The sequence below is a fragment of the Crotalus tigris genome, unplaced genomic scaffold (assembly GCF_016545835.1).
Source record: "Crotalus tigris isolate CLP2741 ecotype Arizona unplaced genomic scaffold, ASM1654583v1 scf7180000023720.1715460, whole genome shotgun sequence".
Taxonomy (NCBI): Eukaryota; Metazoa; Chordata; class Lepidosauria; order Squamata; family Viperidae; genus Crotalus; species Crotalus tigris.
In genome coordinates, this window is record NW_024100139.1 from 1,165,254 (window position 1) to 1,181,988 (window position 16,735).

Below are 16,735 nucleotides of genomic sequence, written 5' to 3' on the forward strand. Positions count from 1 at the left end.
TTTGGCCATAGCATGCGGGGAGTAATTTGGGTAAAAAGGTTTAAACGTTTCAATTTTAATACTGAATCTCCTGGGATTTGTTCAGCAGAGGAGTCCTCTTGCTGAGGGACCCCAGAGTAATAAAGCAAAGTAATAAAAGTCCTGGGTGTGCAATAAATGCTTACTTTAGACTTTCTGCCACAAGGAAGGATTGGGCACCCCCTGCCTAAAGGTGAATTTAATTTGCTCTTTGGGCAGTCAGACAATGCCAAGGTGGAATCGGTGGTGTCTTTCCTCCCCTGCCCCTAATCGTGGAACAAACCGGCCTGGCAGCTCCTCCTTTCCCTTCCATCTCTGCGATTGCTCTGCATCTGGTGAGTGGCAGAGGCTGAAGTTCTCCGCCACCGCTGTCCCTCCTAACAAAACCTGATGGCAGCCCCAGGTGTGCAAGATCTCTTCGACTTTGCCACCTTGGAAGGAGGTCAGCGACTGCCGAAAGAGGCAGGAGAGGAAGGGCAACGGGACAGAAGATTTCATGTTGCTGGTTTGGGGAGGGGAGGGGAGAACACTCCAGCAAAGATCCTCTGGGGGCTCAGTGATGGCTACTTAGCCGCTGAAACTTTCTCCAGTTCCGAAGGCTGACCAAGAAAGATAGCTTGTGGTGTTGGCCGTAATCTTCCTGGCTCTCTGTGATGTTCAAAACCACCGCTTCAGGTATTCTCGGCTTGGAATAAAATATCTGTATTTCCACAGTTTTGTCCAGAACCTGAAGCATAACCTGGGCAGTTCCAAGGGTGCTGAGACCCTTGAGCTCTATAATTGTTTTTAAGTATCACCGACTTGGGAAATATTTCTTTGTGTTGAATTTCGGCCAGTTGACTTCAACAAAACCTAAAAACCAAGAACAGAACGACCCTCTTGGTTTTGTATTTTACGGATTGGATGTTATGCAGCAGCACTGAGCATGGAGAGCTGCCCACTGGTGGACAGTGGCCGGGGGACCAAAAATAGTCAAGTTTGGTTTGAGCTCCTATCAGTACTTGAGGTACTTCAAACTCGATCCCATCATTACACAACCAGGTTACAACATTCCTAGTAGGGCTGTTTTGTCCCTCACTTCAGAGAAAGATATCGGGGTTTTTCCATTTTAGACAAGCAGGCTATGACCCTTGTCTGTCACAAACTACTTTTGAGTCCCTCTGGGCTGCTCTGGGGGCAAGTTGGGTAGTCCAGTGGTTGCTGTTACCCAGGCCTCTCCAGGGCAACGGCTTCCTCCTCCTGTGGACAGAAGTAAGGACAATCCCTCTTTGCCTACTGGGTCATCTCCTGGCTGCCCTTCCCTGCCTTTTAGTCACCCTGCTTTAATATCTGCTCTGATTAAAGAGTTCAAAATTAAAGAATTGCCTTGTCATCTTTGCTGAGTTCCTCAATAGTCTGATTATGGCTTTCTTTTGAACACTTTTCCTTCCCTAGACTGGCAGAGGCTACCACGGGGTGCCCCTTCTGATAAAAAGGGCTGTGGCCTGTCCGCCCCTTCCTTTTTCGCTAACTGGCCTGGCTCCTCTTCTTCACAGCACCGGCAGCTTGTGAAGGACAGCTTCATGGTGGAGCTGGTGGAGGGATCTCGGAAGCTGCGTCATGTCTTTCTCTTCACGGACCTGTTCCTCTGTGCCAAGCTTAAAAAGCAGATCGGAGGGTGAGTCCCACTGGGAGCAGCTATGTGGGAGAAAGAGGAGCCGTGGCTGGGAGGGGCAGCAGAAGGAAGCCCCAAGAGAACCTCCTTGGGGATGGATGCCCATAGGCAAAAGTAGCACCTCTGAACTATGCCGAGGGCCTCTCCTTCTCAGTGGGGAGGGGGGACTCCACTTTAGAGTCTTATGTCCTTGGCAACCCCCAGAAATTCTACACTTCTGGGCATGCAGCCTCAAAGTTTATGTGATGTTTTTGAGGCAGAAATTGCAAAGAAAGGTTACATTGTTGGAAAGTGATGCTTTTATGAAGTATCCAAACAAATCCCCGCAACTAACTGTCCATGCAGCCAAATCTTCTTTTTAGCCAAATCTAACACATTTTTATCTATTTTCCAGCTGGGGGGAGTTTAAGTGATGGGTTCCCCAAAGACAGGCTCAGGGAATATCAAGGTAGTGAAGGAGAAAGGGGAGCAGTTCGAAACGCATGCAAGAGAGAAATCTCCCTGCAAGCAGCTCCCCACAGCACACGCCTGCGGTTGGCTTCTCCTTCTCTCACCTGTTCTGGGGACTGATGAAGTCTGGCGTGGCTCGCTCACCTTTGTCCTTCTCACTTTTGCAGAAAAAGCCAGCAGTATGACTGTAAGTGGTACATCCCCCTCTCAGATCTCAGCTTCCAGATGGTAGATGACTCAGAGACGATGCCAAACATCTCCCTTGTGCCAGACGAGGAGCTGGATGCCATGAAAATCAAGATCTCCCAACTCAAGAGTGACATCCAACGTGAAAAGGTAAAAGGAGGGATTTGGAGTGGTAAACTATCAACTCTTTATCACTGGACAGACTGACAAACCCAAATTAAGAAACACTAATTTGCTTAGGGACTGTGGCTTCTTCATTACGAACGCCTAGAGCGAGTTGGTTAGCTAACCACTCTTAAAGCAAACCAGGCAGCTGCATAGCTGCTTCATTCTGAGGAGAGTTAGCCTAATTGAAGCCCTGCACACCAAGGCCATGTGGCTCAGGATATGCTCAGCTATGGTTCAACTAGGAACGCTGAGCACATTTGGTGCTGTGGGAAACCTCAACCTTTTAGTGCCCAGGAGTGGGACAGAGTCGGACCATAGAGGCAGAAAAAGGAAGAGCTGCTCCTCCTCCTCCTGGCACTAGGATATCAGAGACCTGATTGCTGCTGTTTCCAGATGAAGGAGAACTCAGCCTAATGAGCTCTAATGGGTTTTGTGGAACCAGACCCTGTTCAGATGTGTCAGTGAAATGCTGAGTTCCCCACAACTCTGGAGTTGTGAACAGAGGAGAACATAATTTCTGTCTGGGCTTCTCTCCTCAGAAAGCTAACAAGGGAAGCAAGAACTTGGAGAGGTTGAAGAAGAAGCTGTCTGAACAGGAGTCCCTGCTTCTCTTGATGTCTCCTAACATGGCCTTCCGAGTGCACAATCGCAATGGCAAAGTGAGTGGCCTTCTGGGTGTCTAAGCTCTGTTCCTGGGTTTCTCTCAGAGCCCTCCAGTTGGACCTGGGTAGCCCATCGGGTGCCCATTTCCCAAGGTAAAGAGTTATTTGCGGAGGTGTGTGGAGGAGCCCTTTCCAAGCTCCGGGGCAACAAACGTGGCTTCTCTCTGAGCTCTCTTTCGAAATGCCGTCACTGCCTCCTGGTTCTGCAGCCAGGGCTTGGTGACATTCTCTGCCTCGGCCTGCTTAAGATCCGGGCACGGGAAAGGCGGCCTTCAACGTGGCGGGGAAGCTGTTTTTCTGACTTGGGCACCTCAGGAGGGCTTTGCATTTCAACAGTCCATGGCATGGAGTCCCCTGTCATGTATCAGTCCACCAGCCCTCTTTGTCAGGGGCACTGGGGGGGGGAGCAGATGTGGAACCCTGATTTCCAGCCAGCCCCCCTCAGGGAAAAGGAGAGGTGCTTGCAGCAGCCAAGCCTGGTCCTGGGCTCTGCAAATCATGTCAGCAGGCGAGAGCTTCTCAGCGCCCAGAGAGACTGGCACCTACCTTGTTCCCACTCGGCTTTAGCCTTCCGGGCAGCCTCTACCCATCCCATGTCCAGTCTGCCCGGCCAGAGTGGCTGAAGGTCTCCAGCCTCGAAGTCCCACATCCAGGAGGAGATGCGCCTGCAACTCACCTCTCCGAAGCAGGGCCACATTTCAGCTCGGCTTCGGTGCTGCAGCACCAGACTGCTCCGCCTGAGCACCCTCGGAGGGAGGGGTGTGTGTGTCTGAGTCCTTGTGGTTGCTGGTCAAGAGATCCGCCTGCTTGACAGTGCTCTCTTTTGCAGTTCTTTCTAGTTTATAGAGGCAGTCCTTGACTTACAACAATTTGTTTAACCTCCATTCATAAATCCCAATGGCACTGAAAACAATGACTTACGGCCGGTCCTCACCCTTATAATTTCCCCATTCTTCCCGCTGTCATGTGACCAAAATTCAGGCTTTGGGCAACGGGCACATATTTGCGACGGTCGCAGCAGCCCCGGGTCACACGAAAGACATTGGCCCCCCTCCCAGTCGTGTCTCCCCAAAGTCAACGGGGGCAGCTGGATTTTCTTAACCATGTGATTCACTTAAGAACTGCAGTGATGAGCCTAACAAAAAAGGTTCCGCTGCCACTTAATCAGCAGCCGAAATTCTGGGCCCACTTTTGGTTGTAAGTCAAAGACCTGCTATATTACCTGAATGAATATGCTAATGAGTCAATTGCAAAACTTCTGGGTGGAGGATTTGCCAAAAAGTATATGAAACAGAGCCCCAAAGAAGCCCTTTTACATCTCACTTTCTTTCTTACTTTGTATGCTTTGTGGCTATTATTTAATACTCTTTAATTATTGTTTGTGGTATAGTTTTGCATAGTGGAGTATATAATAAAGTTTATGCATCTAGTCTAGTGACCCAGGCGTTATACATCGTATTTTAATTATTTCAGTAAAGTCGAAGCAACATAGGCTGAGTTATCAGGCAGGAAACTCTAGAGTAGATTTTGGACATGCAGAATTGCTGGATGAAAACATATAACTTTGGAATTGTGGTTTCTCTGGGTTGCAACCTGCTGCTTCTGCCCCCTTAGAGCTACACCTTCCTCATCTCCTCGGATTACGAACGGGCTGAATGGCGAGAGATCGTCCGAGAGCAGCAGAAGAAATGTACGTGCCCCGGCAGAATCTTCTCCCTGTGGGTTGGCCAAGTGGCATTTGGGGTGCGCCAAGGCTGCCCAGAGAGGTGCATCACGGCCTAGTTCCCTGCATGGGTTGGGGAGGGCGAAGGTAGATGTGGGGCTTGTCTTGCATGTGGTCCCTGCTGGCCGCAGAAGTCTCTTCTGGCGCTTCTCCTTCCACTGAGCCAGGGTGGGCGTCTAGCTCCATGTCCCTCCACCATGCCGGGCTCTTTGCTAAAGGGGTCCTGGGGAGGGCCAAGCTGCTTGCTGTGAGAGAAGGCGCCTTGTGCCCTGGGCCGGATGGAAAGGTGGAGGGTGTCCAAGATCTTCCCGGCAGCAGTTCCCAAAGCCCAGGATGGTCATTTCCCGCTTCCAAGTCTGGAGGAGCAAAGGAGTCTCCCGTGCCCCAAACATGTCAATCTCCTCTGAACTGCAGGCTTCAAAAGCTTTTCGCTGACATCGGTGGAACTCCAGATGCTAACAAATTCTTGTGTGAAGCTTCAGACGGTGCATCACATTCCCCTCACAATTAACAAAGAAGGTGAGTGTGCGAGAAGGAGCAGCCCCACAGCCCTCCCTTGCACTAATCTCCCTGCTTCGTCCACGGCTGAACGGAGCCGAGGTCCTTTCTGCCCAGCCCCTGCTGTGACGGTTGGAGCACGAAGTGAGGGGGGGGATTGCCGTTTGTGATCTTCCCAGCTGACTCCCAACAAGCGAAGTCAATGGGGAGAGCCGGATTCACTTAACATGCATGGTGATTCACATAACGGACAGCAAAAAAAGTCATAAAATTGAATTTGATTCTCTTATGCCACCTCACTTAGTGGTGGGAGTTCCGATCCCAATTGTGAATGTACGTTGAGGACTACCTGTAACCTGATCTCCGGATTTGGGAAGGGATTCCAAAAGATTTGTTTCGTGCAATTTGAACGCTAAAATTTATAGAGCTAAATTGAGGCTGCTTAGGTTTCTCAAGCAACAACCTCAGGGTTACCAAACCTGGGTGCTCTGAATGTTCAAATCTCCTCCTCCTCCCTAATGCAGAACTTTCGCCTTGCTCTGGGGAGCCCCGTGGAGCTGCCCAGATTATCTCCTTGTTTGTTTCTGACACAGATGACGAACCCTCCGGCCTCTGTGGGTTCCTGAACGTGATTGTCCATTCCGCCACTGGCTTCAAGCAGAGCTCAAGTGAGTGGAGGTGCCCGGCAGGTGTGTAGAGGGGCAGAACAGCCGCCAGGCAGAGTGGGACGGAGGGCCCTCTTCGGGGCTTAGCATTAGGCCTGAATGAAAGGCCTGACCAGCAGGGGGGCTCAGCGCAAGAAAGCCGTGGAACGTGGCTGAGGAGCGAGGTGCTCTCCTGATCCAAAGGTTGCCCAGCGTGGCCTAGGGCAGGGGTAGGCAACCTGGGCTCTTTTATGACTCATGGACTTCAACTCCCAGAATTCCTGAGCCAGCATTCTGGGAGTTGAAGTCCACGGGTCATAAAAGAGCCAAGGTTGCCTACCCCTGGCCTAGCGGGTAGGTAGAGGACTCCCTGCAGCCCCGGGGGATCCTTACCTGAGTGGTGGTTTCTGTCTCCCCCCCCCCCGCTTCCCCCCCCCAGGCTTGTACTGCACCCTTGAAGTGGATTCCTTCGGGTACTTTGTGAACAAGGCCAAAACGAGGGTTTACAGAGACACCGCAGAGCCCAACTGGAATGAGGTAGGTGGAAACAGTGTGTGTGTATGGGGGGGGGGGGGCTATGCATCTAAGCAGCTGAGCTTTCAGGCACTTCCTTCTTGCCTTGTGCCCTGGCTGGGGGGGGTGTTTTAGGGTTCAGATAGACCTAAAAAATCCTCCCTTGGAGGGAGAAAAGGAGGGCATCTGCCTTCCTCCAAATGGGGAGCATTGCGGCATGAGAGGCATTTGCACGCTAAGGCATAAAATTTTGGTTTTGTAAGGAAAACTGGGAAGGCTGGTTTACAGATCAGTTACTCTTTAGAATAAATGGATCTAGTTATTGGATTAGATCCAACCCAATATTGAGTTGGGAGGTGGGGAAAACAATTTCAAGACAATAAATAAGCTGGTATAAATATGAATTAAATAGGTGAATAAAATGTGCCACAATTGGGTGATATACCTTTAAAAACCCTTTATTTTACCCACCTCTGGCTTAGTTTGTATATTGTGCTCCTGTCAAAATGGTTCTTCTTTTCTAAGTTTGCATTATAATTTTATTTTTCCCCAACCATTTTTATCGTGACTTAACAAAATGCATTTCCTAGCCAGCCCTAAAAGCGAGTAACTGACTTCTGCATCTTGCTCAGAAAAAGGGCTGTTTTGGAGCTGTGTTGGCTGGTTGGGAGACGTAGCACGCTCAGTCGCAGGTTCCCTGGGGCTCCTAGCGAGGAAGGAGCTGCGCTGACTTTGGATTCAGTGGTGAATCTTGGAAAGAAAGCCATGAAGAATGGGCAAAATACCCCAATTTGACCTCACAGATGCTTTGAAGGAGACTCCTCGGCTGTTCTTTTCTCTCCTGCCCAAAGCTCTGACCTTTGTGGTCCTGAGGGTCATTTGGGGATCTTCTGAAACACCCCTGGCGCTGCCCTTCTCTCCCGCAGGAGTTTGAGATCGAGCTGGAGGGATCCCAGACGCTGCGGATCCTGTGCTACGAGAAGAGCTACCACAAGAGCAAAGAAGATGGCGAGACCACGGACCGCATTGTGGGCAAAGGCCAAATCCAGGTGGGGGGGGCTGCCCTGGGTTGGGGGGGTTGACCTTGGCCAATAAGGGATGGGCATATTTAATTTCCACTTAGCCTGGAATGAAATTGCATATACAGGGAGTCCTTGTCTTATGACAGCAATTGAGCCCAGAAGTTGTGGCAATTTTTAAGTGGCTCCTCACATGACCAACCAGATTTTGCAACACTTTTTGACAGCTGCCATTAAGCAGATCACCCTGGTTGTTGCCAGTCATTGTGTGAATGCCACAGTTGTTAAGCAGATGGGCGTTTTTTGCCAGAAGCCAGAAGCGAATGCCTGTTTGAATGAAAAGCCTCATAAATCATGGTCCTGTGAGCACTGGACGCTGCCAATGGCACCCCACATGGGATTACATGTCCATGGGAGGGAGGGAGGGAGGGAGGGAGGCTGGCATAACTTCAAATCTGGATCAGAAGTACTGTTTGTAGGTTCCACCATAACTTCAGTCACCAAGCAGCGAGTCCTAAGTCAAGACTGTCTGTACTCTTTTGGCTTATGTCGCCATTGTTTGTTTCCTATTCACCACCTCGGTTGAAAGTGTGTGCTTTGGGATTGTGTAAATCAAAGGGGTCACTCTTAACTGGCCTTCCTTCCAGAATTTCTCTGAAAACTTCTCTTTTCCCCTTCCTTCCGTACGAGGAATGCAGGCTTCCCTCTTGGGCAAGGTGGCTTTTTGACGGTTGTTGATTGTAGTAGGATTTGCACATTCAGCATTTAATGCATTGTGAGAATAACTGGAGCACAGTTTTTAAGTCCCCCCCTGCCCCCCCCCCGTGCCTGGGAAACTGGTCCCTCCTTAGCTGCCTCTCGTTCAGCCCCTGCTGGTCTCCCCTCCTTGGAGGTTGCATCTGCCCATCCTTTGGGGCACTGCTAAAGGTCTGGGGCCCAGGCAGTGCCGTGGGATGTGATGCAGGGAGAAGGCCTCTGGTGAGTTTGTGCATCGGGCCTTCAAGTGGGAAGTCTGCAAAATTGCAGCAGGAAACATCATCACAACAGAGACAGGGGAAGCAGCTGGTCCGATCTGGGCAGAGAAAGGCGCCCAGTTCCTTAAGGGTTGTAGCATCTGGACTCTCCAAAAAGCAGGCCCCGTGCATCCAAGCCGGCTGTTGAGCACCTATTGATGTCCACTACTTGTAGTAGTGTGTGGGAAAGACCTTGTGGTGGTGCCAGATGCTGCCCAGGGAATGGTCAGATAAGAGACTGCATCACCTGCAGCTGGGTAGAGGGGAGGACAAGAGGCTCAGAAGGGACCCTCCCTCATTTCTTTGTACTCCAGAGAGAGTCTGTTAATGCAGCCGTACCATAAAGTAGACTTAGCTGATCTGGCTGTGGTTCCTGTCTGGTCCATCTTGGAAGGCTGATACTATCCCACCCTACTGGCTCCGGATCCCTCAAGAGTTGTCATTGTCTCCGATCACATATAACAATCCAGGCTCAGGCAAGGGAGACTCTGCTGGGAAGAAACTGCCAGAAATTCTACGTGGCTCCGGTGGCAAAATCAGGAAAAAAGAAGATGGAGCTGAGTTTGGCGTTCACAATAAATCTGTGCATATCTAAAACATCTTAGCTTTTTCCTGGGATGGAAATGAGCAATAATCCAAAGCATAAAAATGAGTGTTTTCTAATTTATGTTATGCTGTGCAGAGCTATGAACTTTCTGCCTTACAAGAAAACTGGGTAGGATTCTTTTTCAGCTGATCTTGATTTGTCAGATAAAATAATGGCAAAGTCTCTGATTGACCTGTTGAGCGGAGGAGTTGAATGCCGGATCAATGTGTTTTTCAGCTGGATCCCCAAAGCTTGCAAGAGAAAGACTGGCAACGCACCGTCATCTTCATGAACGGGGTAAGGCAGAGCATTAGGGCTACAGGCTTAGGGAGATTCTCCGTCATCCAGGTCATGCTTGTCCCAAAGGTGCTTTTTGCCAAAAGGCAACTGGACTTTCTTGGGGTTTTTTTTCTTTGAAAACATTTCACTTCTCATCCAAGAAGCTTCCTCAGTTCTGAAGAACTGAAGAAGCTTCTTGGATGTGAAGTGAAACGTTTTCAGAGGGAAAAAACCCAAGAAAGTCCAGTTGCCTTTTGGAAAAAAGCATCTTTGGGATTAGGTTTACAAACTCAAACAATTTCTCTGGTGCAGATTCCTCATTTCCAGCTGTCCCTGGTCATGCGATCATGTTTACACACCTGGCTTATGATGCTTCTTATCAGAATTAAATCTGTTATCTTTGCTGAAAAGAAGCAATCAGCCATCTAATTCCTTACACTTAAATTAATGATGTGTAATAGGGAATCATCTTCACTCAATCAATTCCATTATAACTCCTGCACAAGGAATTGGTCTTGTATTTGGATAGCAGCCTATGCCCAAACAATACCTGGAAAAGCATACTAAAGGAAAACAAGCAAAGCATGAGCAATCAGAGCTAAAGCCATCATCAAAAAGGCTGTTTCTACAGGGCACAAGGAAAACTGAACGTTTATGAAATATTTTCTGGCCTATTGCTTATTTTAATTAAAAGAAGCCTTCTCAATTGATGATAGGTTAAGTTTTCTTTCTTAGATGCTCCTTTCCCTTGTAGCTTTGCTGTTTCTGTTCCTTTTTGACTTGGTGGGTGAAGAATGGCAGAGTAGCCCACCTTGGCCTGGGCACAGGGGCCTCTCCCCAAAGCTCCCTTCTGCTGCTGGCCCTCTGCGGCCCTGGGGCAGCCCAGCATAACCTGGAACAAGGAACTGAGGGTTTCTCTCTTTCCAAGGTCGAAGTGAAGCTCTCCGTGAAGTTCACAAGCAGAGAGTTCAGTCTAAAGAGGATGCCGTCTCGAAAACAAACGGGAGTATTTGGAGTAAAGATTGGGGTTGTCACCAAGTGAGTTCCTCCCTCCTCCTCATCTGCTGTAGGGATATTGTTAAGTTATGATCAGTAAGTTGGGCTGAGAGAGAGAGAAATTCCTTTTATGCCTTCCGGTTCCTGGTCTTAAGAATTAAGGTCCGCAGACTAGAGAGAGCACCATAGAGCTGTTTTGGGCCTGACAATTGTGGTTCCCCATTTTCCACCGAATACCTGAGGGACCTTGACCTCCTTACAGGAGTGTGATCAGGTCTCAGTTCCTGTTGCCTCACAGTTTTATCTCCTAGGCCTTTTTGGGAGGACATCAGCCCACCAGCTTTGTGAGGAAGTGCCATGTAGGAAAACGATCCCGTTTCCTCAGTCGGGGTCAGAGGGGCAAAGAGGGTGTGCTGAGGGGACACAGGGCCCGCCAGCTTCCATTTCATGGCCTCCAGAGGGAGTGGGGCCAGACGTGTCTCTCCCCTTGCAGGCTTTTAGATTTTGAGAGGTCGATAGGAGAGAATGGGCATCTTAGCTCTTGCAGCCTTGGGTCCTCATTTCAGCCTTAAAAGTCTTCCAGCCTTCCCAGAAGAGAGTCCTGCCCCCGTCACTCTTGGACTGAGGCCCTCGGTGTCCCTGCTGAATCCCTGCTAGCCGAGGATACCCATTTTCTTCTTAAACATTGTGATAGCAATATTGAGAAAGCATTACTAAATTGATGGGTATTTAGGGTTTCTCTCACATACACATTTTAATAAAAGCAGGCTAAAGAGTGGAATAACTGGTCTAAGTACTTTGGACTGCTGGCCTCAAGACAGTTTGTTCACCGTCTTTCAAGACTTTAGCGAAACAAATTCTGCCACTAAATGGCCAGAAAGGGAAGATGGGAAAATTGCCTGTGATCCACAGAAGGTTGTCCTGTGTGCTGGTGTAAACTTTCCAGAAAATTTATATTCAGAATTTCAAATAAACCAAGTGATGTTTTATCTGTATGTTTATTTACTGTCCAAACAGTCACAGTATTAAAGTTGCTGAATAAATATGATTCCTGACCTTCTACACCAAATCCACTAAAGTATTTTACTCTTATTGATTATGCTGGGCCAGAAAAGAGCGGGCTTCTCCTCTCCCCAGGCTTGCTAATGGGATTAAGAAAATGTTTTAGGCTTTATCTTTTGGCAAAATTCTTCCCACCAATTCTCCATAGTGCAGTATTAACAAGTCATTCTGCTCCGGGTCTGCAGGGTGACCACGTGGTCGAGCTGATGGCTCCTGTCCTGTGGAACAAAAGGCTGTTGCCCCAAGCAGCCCCTGCTTCCTCTAACCACTTTATCCGTCTTTAGGAGGGAGCGATCCAAGGTGCCTTACATCGTGCGCCAGTGTGTGGAGGAGATTGAACGTCGGGGCATGGAAGAGGTGGGCATTTACCGGGTCTCTGGAGTTGCCACTGATATCCAGGCTCTGAAAGCTGCTTTTGATATCAGTGAGTATTTACTTGGGACGTTTCCTATTCTGTTAAGAGGAAATCAGTTCAGTGGTTTCTCTAGGGCAGCCTGTTGCGACGGTCAGTCACGAGAATGGGACCAGAAGAGGAGACGGTCCATCTGTCCATCGTATGTTGTTCTCTGCTGGGCAATGTCAAAACCTGAGATACTTTCCATATTGGTAGTCCTCTTTCATTGTTACTTCTGCTGGGATGCACAATCCATCCGATGGTGCTGCTGCTCAGTTTATTCTTTGTCATCATGCCAAGTTACCACACATCAGGCCTTGCCGTTAAACCAGATGTGGAAGCCATTGGATGAAACAAATTACGATTTGGAAGCATTCACAATCTCTGGCAATCACAATTTCATAATCGTGGAGTTGATTGGTTCTTAACAGTTGCACAAAAGAGGGAAGGGTGTGTAAATCCACAGAATATATTTCTCACAGACTTGGAAAATTCCTGCAGTTATGACAGTTTTCTCAGCTGGAGCATGTGATAATCCTGCCTGAGTAAAGGACTTTTTTTCCTTCTTGCAGATAACAAAGACGTCTCCGTCATGATGAGCGAGATGGACGTGAACGCGATTGCGGGAACACTCAAACTCTACTTTAGGGAGCTGCCAGAGCCTCTCTTCACAGACGAACTCTACCCCAACTTTGCTGAAGGCATCGGTACGTAATGGCGTTACGCAGGTTTAAGATGAAGAATTGTGCTGTGCTACTTTGTGGTCACTTAGCAGTGCGAAGAGGCTGCTGTCACGTTCAGCTCACGGTCACACACTCACGGCCCTGGAAAATAGCCACACTCAGATCCCTTACAACTGAACACTGAAGCTTGAACGTTTCTTTAGAATACATGGAAACCTAGTGAATTTAAAAAATAATGGCAAACTTTTACTGATTATAAAGTATATCTATTTGCTCTCTCTCTCACTCACTCACTCACTCACTCACTCTCACTCTCCCGCACTTACCTAACGCCCACAACTAGGCTGCCAGGCACTACTAGCCAGAGGGACTACTGTCTGCGATAAAATTAAGGAGACAGTAATACCTCCTTTACTCTCCTATTTTACCTTACCTCACTACTCAACTGAGGCAGGATAAACATTCTTAGCTGTATCTGCACTTATAAATCCTGTGCACAGTTTGTAAAACTTTTCTCCTCCTTCTCCTCTGCTGCTGCTAGCGCTCTCTGACCCCGTCGCAAAAGAAAGCTGCATGCTGAACTTGCTGCTTTCGCTCCCGGAGCCCAACCTGGTCACCTTCCTCTTTCTCCTGGATCATTTGAAAAGGTAAGGCCGAGGCTCTTTTTCTCCAGCCTTCCCAGCCATTGTGGTGAAGGACGCTCCGGAACATCAATCAACGCGACCTTTTGTAAAAAGAAGTGGCGCCGTGGTTCTTGCGTGGCCTGCAAGGTCTCTGGATGGTCCCCACTTCGTGGGCCGGAGCCTGTCCCCACCTGAGCCCTGCCTGGTCCTGCAGGAGCAGACCAGCAGGAGCTGAAGCCTGTCACTCAAGCATCTACTGGCAGAAGTACTGGAGGCGCTTAAGGGCTGCTCGTCCAACCCCCCTGTTTGTTGGTTTTTTAAAAAAAACATACTAGTTTGATAACCTCTGATTTTTGGTCCTTCACCTCAGGCTGCAAAATCTGTCCATCCTGAAAGAGTTCCCCTCTCCTCACCTCCCTTCAGTCTCTCCCCTTTCCTTCCAGGGAGAAGCCTCTGGGGATCCGAGAGCGCGGAAGAAAATAAGGGCAGAGGGCAGGCTGGCAGGGCAGGGCAGGGCATCCTTGGCAGAGCAGCCTTCCTTCCCCAAATCTACCCATCTTGCTGAGTGGGGTTTTGTGTTTGGATATTGTTTTCTTCCTTTTCCCTCTGCCCCAACTGGATTTTGTTTACTTATTTGTTAAATAAGTTAAGCATCTTAGGGAGAGCTGGATCTTGTGAGGTTTTCCACAGTGTCTTTTCTTCTTTGGGGTTGGCTGCGGTTAGGAGAGTGCCAGGTGGGCAGGTCTCTTTGCTCTTAGTGCTCGGGCTTAGGATGGGCTTTAAGAATTGCAGGGTAGGCGTGTAACGCATAAACGTAAAGAAAAGGAGCAACAGAAGAAGGAGGTTAAGGAAGCCTCACAAGTATTGGTTCCTGAGTCTGCGGGAGAAGCAAGATTTATAAACTTTTTGGAGCAACCTTTAAGGGCAGATTTCCAAGCACTTCCCTCGAGGTTTATGGATAAGAGAGATTGATAAAGAATGTACAGATTGTTTTTAGGTTACTGATAGGTTACAGTTCACTGTGGATGGAATTGGTTATTGGTAAAGAGGAGAGAAGATTATGGAGATCGAATGAAAATTTTAGATAAGAAGTTTAAGTTTAGCAATTTAAGGAGTATTCAAAAGAGTACCTTGTTTTAATGGTATAACTAACGTTTATATGTTTATTTTTGTGTTTGAGGATAAAGAAAGAGGGAGAGATTAGATTTTATATAATATAAGCATGATATTATGGAGATTGAATGAAAATATTAGATAGGTAGTGTATGTTTAGATATCTAAGGAGTATTTAAAGGAACATTTTGCTTTAAATATGTATAAGGGAATTTAAATGTTATAAGTAATGTTTACATGTGTGTTTTTGAGGGAGTTTATAAAGAATGATGGATAAATTTTAAATAATATAAGTATGACATTAGAAAATGTTTAGAGTATTTTATAATTTGTTTAATGATTGTAATCATAATTTTTTTTTTTGCTTTTTATATATGGGTCTTAAAGTATTTTATAATTTGTTTAATTATTCTAATTAATTGTTTATGGTGTTTAAAATTTTTTCTTTTAAATTTTAACTAAGCTTGTATTCAGCTCTGGGAAGGTTGGGGGAGGGTAGGGGTGGGTTGGGAGGGTTTGGGGAGGGGAATTTTTTTCTTTTTGTAAAATTTTAAAAATTTTCAATAAAAAAAAAAAGAATTGCAGGGTAGGGTCAGAGCCTCCCTGAGGGAAGTGGAGAGGCATTGATACACCGATTCCCTGCCTGGACCAGCAGCATTGGACAGTCTCGTCCGATCTCTAACCTGTCTGTTCAAGACCACTGTTTTCCATTTGGTCCTGATCTGACAAGATGTATAAGTTAGGATAGAGTTTCTTAAACTGCCTCGGCCAATTATCCTTTTTTTCCCAATTGTGAGTCATATTTTCACCCTCACAAACAACCAGACTTTCTAATTTTATACCGGTGTCCAAAACTGGACTGTGATTCAGCAATAAATCATTACAAATTGCTCCATTGTCTCCAGGATATGCCCAGATGGCACCCCTTGGGAGTAATTACCCTAGTTTGAATACAACTGTGTTAGATCATAACTTACTTTCTTTTCTACACCTATCCTGTCTATTGTTTCAGAGTTGCTGAAAAGGAGAACATCAACAAGATGTCACTTCACAACCTGGCCACCGTTTTTGGACCAACGTTACTCAGACCGTCAGAAAAGGACAGCAAAATTCCTGCCAATCCAATGCAACCCATCGCCTTGACTGACAGCTGGTCACTCGAAGTCATGTCCCAGGTAAAGGCAAATGGAAAGTCTAAGGCAGTGTTTCTCAGCTTGACAGCTTGAAGATGTGTGAACTTCAGCTCCCAGAATTCCCCCAGACAGCATGTGGAATTGAAGTCCATGCGTCTTCAATGATTGAGATCATTCAAGCTTTGATCCTTGAATGTTTGCTGTGGTCCTCTGATCAACAAAACTCAGGGTTTCACAGGGTCCAGGCTTCTCTTAGGACCCATTTAGATTGAAGGGAAAATGAGGGAAGAGCCCCTAAGCCGGTGGTTCTCAACCTTTTTAATGCCACGACCCCAACTGGTCATAAGTCGAGGACTACCCAACCGGTCGTAAGTCAAGGACTACCCAACCGGTCATAGGTCAAGGACTTTCCCTGCCTGGGAGCGCCGCACATGCGTGGTGCCGTCCCCTGCGCCGGCCGAGGCGTAGCTGGCAAGGGGCAGCGACGGTGCAGGCCGACCACCGGCTGGGCCACCGGCTGGCCCAGCCCAAGGGAGGTAAGGCACCCGCCAGGCCCCACGCGCACCAGCAACCCTCCCTGCGCCTGCCAGTCTCCCACCTCCAACCCCTGGCCCTCTTTTACTTACATTTTTAGGGGTGGGAGGGAAGGGGTGGAAGGGAGGGGTGGAAACTTCCAGACAGCTCTCCTTCGCTGCAGACAACTTGCAGGACCGTTTGCAGAATGGGACTTTTGGGGGCTCAGCAGGGCAGAGACAGCCTGGACAATTCCTATTGGCTTTTGAAAGCCAATAGAATAAAAGGGAGTAGCACAGCTAAGGAAAAGGGGAAAAAAAATGGCGGACTGCTTTGTTTGGCGACCCCCGTGAAATGGTCGTTCGACCCCAAATGGGGTCCCGACCCACAGGTGGAGAACCACTGCCCTAAGCCATATTGGCAGGAAAGGGTTTAGATCAGACATGTCAAACGTGCGACGTCATATGATGTTGCGCAATGTACCGGGACTGCTTTGCGTTGCCAGCAATGGGGTGGGCGGGGCTTCCACATGACACATCCGGCCCATGGGATGTGTCAGTTTGACACCCCTGGTTTAGATCATCCCTCTCTAGCTGATTACCATAATCCCACCTGGGGAAGCAGGCAAAGTTAACCCTGTCATGACAGGAGATCTCAGCGACAGAGCCCTTTTATGTCCAGCCACTGTATATCCCCCCTTCTTACAAGGAGCTTAGAAAGGGGAAAGGCGGTTCAGGAGAAGAGAGCACAACTTGCCCACAGCCATCCAATAACAGGCTGATCAAAGAAGATTTGAAAACGGATA

General features: G+C 48.1%; 1 protein-coding gene across 1 annotated transcript in view; it reads left to right on the forward strand.

The window, feature by feature from the left end:
* The window catches only part of BCR (BCR activator of RhoGEF and GTPase), a 68,906-nt gene that overhangs the window by 47,343 nt on the left and 4,828 nt on the right, over positions 1–16,735 (forward strand). Inside the window, exons 9-22 of the mRNA XM_039321078.1 lie at positions 1,554–1,675; positions 2,290–2,458; positions 3,016–3,135; positions 4,753–4,828; positions 5,276–5,380; positions 5,953–6,027; positions 6,443–6,540; positions 7,443–7,565; positions 9,372–9,431; positions 10,342–10,451; positions 11,756–11,895; positions 12,438–12,572; positions 13,090–13,195; positions 15,297–15,459. Of these exons, the coding sequence (XP_039177012.1) occupies positions 1,554–1,675; positions 2,290–2,458; positions 3,016–3,135; positions 4,753–4,828; positions 5,276–5,380; positions 5,953–6,027; positions 6,443–6,540; positions 7,443–7,565; positions 9,372–9,431; positions 10,342–10,451; positions 11,756–11,895; positions 12,438–12,572; positions 13,090–13,195; positions 15,297–15,459 (1,602 nt within the window). The remainder of the gene's footprint in view (positions 1–1,553; positions 1,676–2,289; positions 2,459–3,015; positions 3,136–4,752; positions 4,829–5,275; positions 5,381–5,952; positions 6,028–6,442; positions 6,541–7,442; positions 7,566–9,371; positions 9,432–10,341; positions 10,452–11,755; positions 11,896–12,437; positions 12,573–13,089; positions 13,196–15,296; positions 15,460–16,735) is intronic.